This window comes from Apium graveolens, chromosome 4, assembly GCF_009905375.1.
Source record: "Apium graveolens cultivar Ventura chromosome 4, ASM990537v1, whole genome shotgun sequence".
Lineage (NCBI taxonomy): Eukaryota > Viridiplantae > Streptophyta > Magnoliopsida > Apiales > Apiaceae > Apium > Apium graveolens.
Genome location: NC_133650.1, coordinates 108,991,284 through 109,000,885, shown reverse-complemented (window position 1 = coordinate 109,000,885; position 9,602 = coordinate 108,991,284). Strand labels below are relative to the sequence as shown.

General features: G+C 36.2%; 3 protein-coding genes across 3 annotated transcripts; 1 reads left to right on the top strand and 2 right to left on the bottom strand.

Moving 5' to 3' along the window:
* Positions 1-225: 225 nt before the first annotated feature.
* LOC141718909 (pentatricopeptide repeat-containing protein At1g20230-like) lies at positions 226-3,343 on the top strand. The gene has a single exon (XM_074521282.1). The coding sequence runs from the start codon at positions 308-310 to the stop codon at positions 2,366-2,368; it is 2,061 nt and encodes a 686-aa protein (XP_074377383.1). The 5' UTR covers positions 226-307; the 3' UTR covers positions 2,369-3,343.
* A 438-nt stretch (positions 3,344-3,781) lies between these two features.
* Positions 3,782-5,198, bottom strand: LOC141718906 (oxygen-evolving enhancer protein 1, chloroplastic-like). Its single transcript, XM_074521278.1, has 2 exons — positions 4,874-5,198; positions 3,782-4,694 (listed from the first exon to the last, which is right to left on the bottom strand). Exons 1-2 carry the CDS (start codon positions 5,114-5,116, stop codon positions 3,939-3,941), a joined length of 999 nt encoding a protein of 332 aa, XP_074377379.1. The 5' UTR covers positions 5,117-5,198; the 3' UTR covers positions 3,782-3,938.
* A 787-nt stretch (positions 5,199-5,985) lies between these two features.
* LOC141718907 (cold-regulated 413 plasma membrane protein 2-like) lies at positions 5,986-9,086 on the bottom strand. The gene is made up of 4 exons (XM_074521280.1): positions 8,685-9,086; positions 7,129-7,236; positions 6,976-7,046; positions 5,986-6,359 (listed from the first exon to the last, which is right to left on the bottom strand). Exons 1-4 carry the CDS (start codon positions 8,837-8,839, stop codon positions 6,106-6,108), a joined length of 588 nt encoding a protein of 195 aa, XP_074377381.1. The 5' UTR covers positions 8,840-9,086; the 3' UTR covers positions 5,986-6,105.
* Between the last annotated feature and the right edge of the window lie 516 nt (positions 9,087-9,602).

Sequence of the window (9,602 nt, the reverse complement as noted above, 5' to 3'; positions counted from 1 at the left end):
GAACGACCGGAAAAAGAAGTGAAGTAGTGTTATATATTAATAAGAAAATTGGGATTTAATTGGAGATATTAGTTAAAATAAAAGTAAGATATATTTTAATATATTAAAAATATTTAATATATTAAATTTATTTATTATAGATATAAAATTAGACAATAATTCAGGAATATAAATCGAATTTCAAAAATCAAATTGATTAAATATTTTTTAAAAAATTAGTTAAGATTGAGTTCTCTTGTTTCCATTGCAGTCTCACATTAATCAAACAAACTACATATTCATGTCCTTCGATTAAATTTCGACAAGCATGCTATCAAAGTTGCCAACTAATCTTCCGCCACATTTGAGTCTCAAATTCATAAAAACATATCTACATTCTGGTGATTTACTTCGTGCACGCCACCTGTTTGATAAAATCCCTCACCCAGATATGCATTCATGTACTGTCCTTATAAATGCTTATACACAACAGGGCTACCCTAAAGAAGCTTTAAAATTGTATTCTGAGTTGAGGGCTAGAGATGTTCAGCCTGATAAGTTTGCACTTTTATCTGTTGTCAAAGCTTGTACTACTTTGCGTGATGTTGCTAAAGCTAAGGAGGTTGGTAGTGATGTTTTGCGGTTTGGTTTTCGCGGTGATTTGTTTCTTGGGAATGCTTTGATTTGTATGTTTGGGAAATGTAGGTATATTGAGGGTGCCAAAGATGTTTTTAGCTCTTTGCAGGTTAAGGATGTGATTTCTTGGACTTCGTTGTGTTCGTGTTATGTTCAATGTGGAATGTTGAGGGAAGGTTTACGGGTGTTTCGTGAGATGGGTTTAGATGGTGTGAGAGCTAATAGTGTGTCCTTGTCTTCTGTTCTTCCTGTTTGTTCAAGGTTGAAGGATTTGAATGCTGGAAAGGAGGTTCATGGATTTGTGATAAAGAATGGAATGGGGGAGAATGTTTTTGTCAGTAGTGCGCTTGTTGATATGTATGCTAGTTGTTTATGCATCGAGAAAGCTCAGTTGGTATTTGAGAGTATGACTTGGAGGGACACTGTATCGTGGAATGCGATCTTAACAGCTTATTTTGGAAATGGAGAGTATGACAAGGCCTTTACTATGTTTAATCGAATGAGAAATGAAGGGGTCAAATTGAATTATGCTTCCTGGAATGCTGTTATTGGAGGGTGCGTACAAAATGGGAAAACACAACAAGCACTTGAGATAACTATTCAAATGCAAAAATCAGGCATGAAGCCGAATCGGATCACAATTACTAGCGTGCTGCCTGCTTGTACACATTTAGAAAGCTTAAGGGGAGGAAAGGAGATTCATGGGTATATGTTTAGGCACTCTTTCCTTGATGACATAACAGCAACAACCGCTCTTGTGTACATGTATGCGAAATGCGGTGAACTGGAACTCTCACGTAGAGTTTTTAAAACGATGCCATTAAAGGACACCATTGCCTGGAACACGATTATAATGGCCAGTTCAATGCATGGAAATGGAGAGGGAGCCTTGCTGCTATTTCATAAAATGGTGAAGTTAGGTGTACAACCCAATTCTGTTACTTTTACTGCTGTTCTTTGTGGATGTAGCCATTCACGGCTTGTAGATGAGGGAATCTCAATTTTCTATTCAATGAAAACTGATCATGCCATCGAACCCGATTCTGAACACTATTCCTGCATGGTGGATGTTTTAAGTCGTGGTGGTCGACTTGAAGAGGCGTATCGTTTCATCCAAGAAATGCCAATAGAACCAAGTGCTGCTGCCTGGGGCGCCTTGCTTGGTGCATGCAGAATATATAAGAACGTAGATTTGGGACAAATTGCAGCGAACAGACTTTTTGAGATCGAACCTGACAACCCTGGAAATTTTGTGTTATTATCGAATATCTTTGTTGCTGCCAAATTTTGGAAAGAAGCTGCAGAGGTCAGAAAATCTATGAGAGACAGGGGTGTCAAGAAAGTTCCAGGTTGTAGTTGGGTTCAGGTGAAAAACAAAGTGCATAACTTTATTGTTGGTGATAGCAGCAACTACGAGAGTGCTGAAATCTATAGGTTTTTAGATGATATGGGTCAAAAAATGAGGTTAGCAGGGTATTTGCCTGACACTGATTTCGTCCTACAGGATCTAGATCAAGAGGAGAAAGAGGATAGTTTATGCAATCACAGTGAGAGGCTTGCTGTTGCTTTTGCAATACTCAATTTGAATGGGGAATCATCAGTTAGGGTATTTAAAAACTTGCGAATATGTGGTGATTGCCATAATGCCATTAAATTTATTGCAAAGATTGTAGGTGTACAAATTGTTGTGAGAGATTCCTTGAGGTTTCATCATTTTAAAGACGGAGCTTGTTCCTGTAAAGATTTTTGGTAATTCATTATCAACTTTCATATGGCATGATTCGCGTACTCTTTTTATTGTTTTGTGAATTCAAGTAGCAGGAAAAGGCTATATATTATTAAAAGAATTTGAAGACACCTCGGAGGTTATCACACATGGGTGAAAGTAAATGTTCTGATACATTGGTTACGGCCCTGCATTTTATGAATGCCATGCAGAAGCCCATAAAGATTCAAGAGCAGTCACATATTCACCAAAAAAAATTGGTTGGTATTAATATGACTGTATCCTCAACGCAATTCTCATTCTCAGTATGCTGTGACCACTTTTGGATCTGTAAACAGTGTCTAGTATGTCCTGTGATTGGAAATTATTTGATGTTTCTCCTGTTTACCATTCTACGAAAATAATGTGGTGTCAATGGACTAAATACATGAGAACTTTCTGAGATTTGAGATCCTCCAAAAAGGAAATGGAAGTAGTAGTACTTTTCACCGGGTGATATATGCTGAGGGGGATTTTGCCTTGTTGAAGGTGCTAGTGCTCTGTCATGACCACTAGTTCGAGAAAAGAATTGGAAGCTTAAACATTCTTATACTGGAGTAAAGCAGCAAGCGTGCATCAGGTTCACATCTTGATTGGCAACGCCAATCTCGCGCTGGAACTTTCAGACTTGGAAGATATTTTATAGTCATGCTAGAATCCAATAATCATTACATGACCTGTACTTGACTTGCATAACTTTTAAGTTTTATTTTTGTTTGGTTAATTATGCCTGCATAATTATGGTGCCGGATAGAATAAAATTTGATGCCTACCTTGTTCATTACATTTTTACTATTTAAGCTTGTTAAGTTTATTGGGTTAAATATCAAAGTGGTCACTAAACTGAATGTCATATATCAGTTTAATCATCAAACTTAACGGGGTATCATTTGGATCACTAAAGTAATAATAAATATCAAATAGATACCTCAAAATATGTGCTCGAGAATTAAAATTTATTTTATGGAGTTCTAAACATTTTTTTAAATCTTATTACAACCAAATGAAAAGTTATAAATTCATAGTATTTTAGATGATTTTTTGAGATTTTTAAAAATTTATCTACTAAATATTTTTATTTAAATAAAGCAAATGACTACAAAATCAAAAATAAATAGTAGATAAATTTTAAAAAATCTTATTATATTATAGAAAATACTAGAATTCATACATTTTAATTTGGTTGTAATAGGATTCAAGAAAAATATATAGAACTCCATAAAATAAATTTTAATTCTCGAGCACATATTTTGAGGTATATGTATGATATTTATTATGACTTAAGTGATTCAAATGGGCCCCATTAACTTTGACGATTAAACTTATATATGACGTTCAGTTAAGTGACCACTTTGATATTTAACCCTAAGTTTCTTTATCACATAGCCTTGAAACTTGAAATTCAATGCCATAACAAAAAATTTATTAGATTATTATAATATACAATCAAGATAATAGTCTCAAAGCTGATAGGGTCAGTTAAGACTTCGTCAACAAGTTTATAACAAAACAAAATCTGAACCAAGATACATATTAAATTGATTCTATAAAGCCCCTACTAATCAAGTTGAGCATACCAGACCCCTTGGATTTTCACATCCTTAGGAACCTTAGCTCCCAAATCGGTATCAGATGGCTGAATGCTCTCAAACACTCCAATCACCTCCCCAGTCTCTGGCTTGCTGTTTGTAACACTAAAGGTAATCTTCCCAGTTGAAGATGCTGTATTCTTTGTGTTCTCCTTGGCGAGCTCCTCTTCATCTCCTCTCCCTCCAGCTGGCAACGCAACTGCGTTATCATAACCGGTGGAACCACCTCTACCCTTTGGGTCAAGGAAGGAGGAGCCCCTGTAAGATGGCACTAGAAAATCTCCTGAAAAGCTGTCTGGTTTTCCAGATGCTACTAGCTGCTTAATTGTGAATAGGAAGGGCACACGCTCTCCACCAGGAAGCTGAACAGTAACAGCAGCATAATCAATTCCATCTTTCTCCTCAAATTTAACGCTGCCATCTGATGCTACCTCGAAGGGTCCCTCGATTTCATCTAGTGTATAGGTTAAGCGGGTCATAAGTTTGGTCTTCTGGAATTCAGGCGGGGCATTCTTTCCCACACTCTCAGCCTTAACAGTGAATGATGTAGGTTCTAAACAGAACTTCTTGGCATTGTATTTTCCAGCCTTGAAAGCAAAGCTTTCAGATCCACCTTCAATGGTCGGGCACTGGTTTGCAGTTCCAGTTCCCTTCACTTCCATATATGTCTTGCTTTGAATTTCATCATAAGTCAGCCTCTTTGGAACACCTTCAGCACCTGCACCCTGTTAATCCAAATAATTAGTTTTCTTTTGGTCCAAATCCAGTATTAGATTCGGAAAGCCTTATTCTGTAGGGAATTCTAATTATATAAGTGCAGGAATATCATTTATGATCAACTCTGAGGTAACATTTACATAAAAGTATATATAGTTATACTAAAACTACGTGTCTAATCACTTACAGAAACTACAAGTGCAGAAGTGGCAAGGGCAAAGCCAGCAACTTTAGCTGCATCAGCACACTTGTGAGCCAAGTTCTTGAGATCAGATTGCAGGGAGCATGTCACCCTTGCTCCAGTGGATTCTATGCCAAAAGCCTTGCAAAGGCTAGGAGAAGACCTCAGTTGTAGGGTTGGTCGAGTTTGGATACCTCCCACCCTACTGTGTTGCATGAAAGTTGCTGCTGCTTGGAGTGAGGCGGCCATTGATTTGTGCAATCTATCCTGTGTACAGGATATAGTAGTAGTAGTTGTACAAGTAGAGGAAATAATTTGTATGAAGATCTGCTGAATTAATAGGTGGCTTAGGTTGAAGAAAGATAAGGGATTAGGATAAGGTATTATTTCATTGGTTGCTTTGAACTCCTTTCTCTGGTTTCATGTTGTCCAATGTGGCAACTTTGGTTTTTAGCACAAAGATACTTGGTCACCTTTAGAAAAGGATGGATGGGTGCACAAACAAATGGGACATGAGTAACTTATTTTACATTAATATTTGTTATTTACGGTAGGCTGAGCAATGGGTTCCAAATTCCAATAGTTTGGTTACAGCCAAAGTCCAACCTTGTGATATTTTGAGGAGGCGTTTTCTACTTTCAATTTTTTTATCCACACGCTCAATTGTCATGCCTCTCTCCTTTTTAATGTTCTTCAAACAATGTCTAATATGGCTGTAATATAGTTTCACTTTTGCAATATACTTTTTCTGTGTCATTGATTTCTATTCTCATTGCTTTTGATGATAAAATGCAATAAACACTATACAAGTAGCAGAACGAATGTACATCAAGAAATAAATAAAGGGGGAAACACAATATAATACGGAGTGATCATCATCCTGGCTGGTACCAGTAAAAGACCGACTTTGAAACCAAACTGAAGTTGGTAAATTTTATCAGGTATTTAAACCACATGACGAACTATAATTGAACCAAACCAACTATATCGATCACCCAAGTAACTGTACATCAAACACCTCTCATTTTCCCCAAATTCCCCGCATCCTATTCCTCTTTCTTGCACACATTTGTTTTTTAAACTACAGGTGATGGGAAAAATGAAGAAGAGCATACTCGTGCACAAATATATTATTCATTATTTCACGAAATCAGTTCATACATAAAGACTAGATCAGTAGACGGGTTCCCTGATGTAAGTTTAACATTTGAAAGATGCATCCCTCGAGTCAATATGCTTTACACGATGTGCAAAACTAAAGACCATACTGGATACACCAACAGAAGGATGATGCCAAGTGTGTTCGATATACCATGGCGTTCAGTGAAGGAATTTCTAAATCCACCAGATGCCCGAATATGCTCTTGCAGCAGGTAACAGCCGATTATAAGACATATTGCAACCCCGGCCCAGCTATCCTTAATCGTGTAGGCAAAGAAACCAGGAGCAACTACCAACAGAAGAATCAAAGACCCAGGCATCTCAAGCCAGTCTGCAATGAAAGCAATATCAAAATTGGATGGAACAAAACCAATGTATCACAAACAAACCAAAATATGGGGAATAAAACAAAAAAGAACCTCCTTCAATGTAATATATATACAAGGTAATCATATAAACGATAATATTATTTCTACTATCTTCACTACAAAGATGACCAGAACAACTAACACGCTAAAAATTCTTCAAGTTTAAGCTTGTGTCCAACAGTAAATTTAAAAATTTTCTCCACACACTTCAGCCCTAATACCATTTTACAATCATTTTAACAAACTTTCCACAACTTGACACCCATGATGCAGGAACCAGGAACATATATAAGATCTTGTCACATCTGACATACGGGAGCTAAGGATAATAAAAAACCAGACAGTGCTGTATACCCTACATAGCGACTCAATTCTTTTAAGAGATGGACAATCATAGGTCAGCAAAGGGATAGGACATAATGAATTGCGGTTTTGACAACAAATTAGGCAGCCTTTATTATTTGATTTATTGATTTTATAAAATTAACGACAGAGCGAAATGCTTATCAATGTAAGTGAAGAAAGATACAAAGGACAGGTACTGTAGATATAGAACACAATGTATACAATAGTTTTTACCTGGGAAATGTCTTGGGAAGAATAGCCGTAGTACAACTGCTACGAAAGCAATCCATTTCCCCACTTCACCCCTAATTAGATAAATTAGAAATGAAGATGCTTCAAATCAATGGAAAAGGATTTACAGAATTTAGTCCATGGACAGATAATCACCTAAACAAGTTAAACAGCGCCCAAGGGAAACTAAAGAAAATGTATGGGACTAGGAGCCCGGTCAACATGTTTGTTCTCCAGTGTGTTCGATCCAATATCAGAAGATAACTGCAAAGAATTATTATGTACACAAGTTAAAAATTACAACTATCTAGAAATTGTAAACAAAAAATGAATACTCATAAATGTTGAGGTACTAGTTTAAACTTGTTACAACACTTAAGTTTCAATTTGTGAAGTGCAAGTCTCTCTAATAAACTGAAATTACAGCACAAACCAATGTTAGCATATATGACAGATCAGGCAACAACCAGTGAGCATATACATGTTTCTTCAAGATGAACATCATATCTCACCCGTAAAACACAAACTCCACTTTAAAATTTTATAAAGTTCTCACATCACTGTAATAGGGTACTATGGCTATATACATTTTGAATCTAAAAGTTCAATTAGGCGTACACACAAACTCGTGAACGTCCCCCCCCCCCCCGGAAATAACCGAAAAATTCCAACCCTTCAAGTAGGGGTGATCGCGGTCCGGTCCGGTTTGGTTTATATGTTAAATCAGAACCAAACCGCATAATTGCGGTTTTGAAAAAATTCAAACCAAACCACACCTCATAACCCAATAAAACCAAACCACTCGGTTCGGTTTTATTCGGTTTGGTTTAGCGGATTTTGGCGGTTTAAGACATTTCTTATTAGTGAACTCAGGAAATAAAGTAACATTTTTTATTTTCTTTTTTTCTAAGCAACAATTTTTATATCTAAACTTTCTTTCTTACAATTTAAATAAGTAAAAATATATTTATTTATTCTATCGTAGTAAAGTATATCATTCGTATTAGTTGCAAATGACTAACGTCTAATAACATGTTGATTAATTAGTTGCAATAATATATGTTCAATGTAAAAGTAATAAAAATTCATCAACATTATTTTTAAAGGAAAGCAATACACAATACACAATTTTAGTTACTGATTATAGAATATAATTGTTTTATCTTATATAATCATAAATATAAAATCGTATATATATATTAATGCGGTTCGGATCGGAAGCGGGTTGGTTTAAGGTCAAACCAAAACCAACCCATAACCCGCGGATTTTTAAAATAGTTGAACCGTACCCGCAAACCACATTTCGGTTTCGGTTTAGGTCGGTTTAATATCGGTTCGGTTTATGCGGATTATGCGGTTTAACCCGAACCGTGATCACCCCTACCTTCAAGTGTGTCAATTGTACATGCTAAAACTTGCGTCTGCCAAAATGGTTGGGAAAAACACTTGCTAAATTAGGATCTTTAGTGCAGGGGTTAATGTGTAAAACTCAAAAGTACTAAAACTCTATAAGGGTGAATGCAAATAAAATTTTGAAATCAGTAGCTAAAGCCTAACATTATCCTGATATTATTATGTAGAAACATAATCTTTGTTCATCAGCACAGCTACACAGAAATTAAAAAACGTACAAAAATATAAAACCATAATGAAAAAAACACTTATAAATCTGAAAGTGGAGGAAATTAATGAGAAGGAGAGAAAAAGCTCACATAGCAGCAAAAGAAGCGACCCATTTGAGAAAAGAAGTACCAAAGCCCAGCCCACCAAGCCTGGTGGCATCAGCAATCAGATTGTTAAGGTCTGAATTAAATATGTCCTGGCTTAGTTGATCTGTTTTCATGGCTATATAATTGCCCCTCACCATCTATCTTTCTGTTTTGATTTCTCAGTTTCTTCAATTGTGTGCGTGGGCGTGTATGTTTTTGAGATGAATCACACTACTTACTGGAGTTGTGTCCAGATGGGTCGGGTTTTGATGATCATGCAAATACACTGCAGACACGTGTTAGTTTTCTATTACCCCTGTGGCCCCTGGCTTACCTCGATGTTTCCATGGTATTGAGCCAATTTCGGTTATTCTCGACTCTTCGGCAATTGTCTAAATACTGGGTTCGATGGAGTAATCACTACTCGGGAGTATGAGATTGAAAAAAGGCCACGGGCCGGGTTTTGACCGTACCTTAAAAAGCCCGGGTTTTGACCGAACCGGGTTTTTCGGTCTTTGACTTTGACCGGGCCGGACCGGGTTTCCGGAAATGTCAAAACCCGTTTGGACCATTGAGACGGGCCTAACCGGGCTTTTTTTCGGCCGGATCGGATCGGGCCGGACTTTTTTTTAATTTAAATCTGATCGAGTATTATTCAGAGATTCCGAAGAATACATGTGTTAACAATTAGATCATCGTAAAAATGTATTAGTTTACATGAAATATTTTATGAAAACATTATTTCGTTGAAAACATTTAAGTTCAGCAAAAAATAAAAATGTTTATATAATATATTTTATCATTGTTATGATAACAATGATATTCAAAATATTCATAACAATGATATCCAAATATATATAGTGTACTTATTATATCTTCTTTCATTATTTATGCAACGAAGTATATAAATAATATTATTAA

Coding starts and splice junctions, on each gene's coding strand:
- LOC141718906 (XM_074521278.1), bottom strand. CDS start 5,116: ATGGCCGCCTCACTCCAAGCAGCAGCAACTTTCATGCAACACAGTAGG. Junction 4,695..4,873: donor CTTCTGCACTTGTAGTTTCT/GTAAGTGATTAG, acceptor TTGGATTAACAG/GGTGCAGGTGCTGAAGGTGT.
- LOC141718907 (XM_074521280.1), bottom strand. CDS start 8,839: ATGGTGAGGGGCAATTATATAGCCATGAAAACAGATCAACTAAGCCAG. Junction 7,237..8,684: donor GTCGCTTCTTTTGCTGCTAT/GTGAGCTTTTTC, acceptor AATTCTTTGCAG/TTATCTTCTGATATTGGATC. Junction 6,360..6,975: donor CTTCCCAAGACATTTCCCAG/GTAAAAACTATT, acceptor CTTTCATTGCAG/ACTGGCTTGAGATGCCTGGG.
- LOC141718909 (XM_074521282.1), top strand. CDS start 308: ATGCTATCAAAGTTGCCAACTAATCTTCCGCCACATTTGAGTCTCAAA.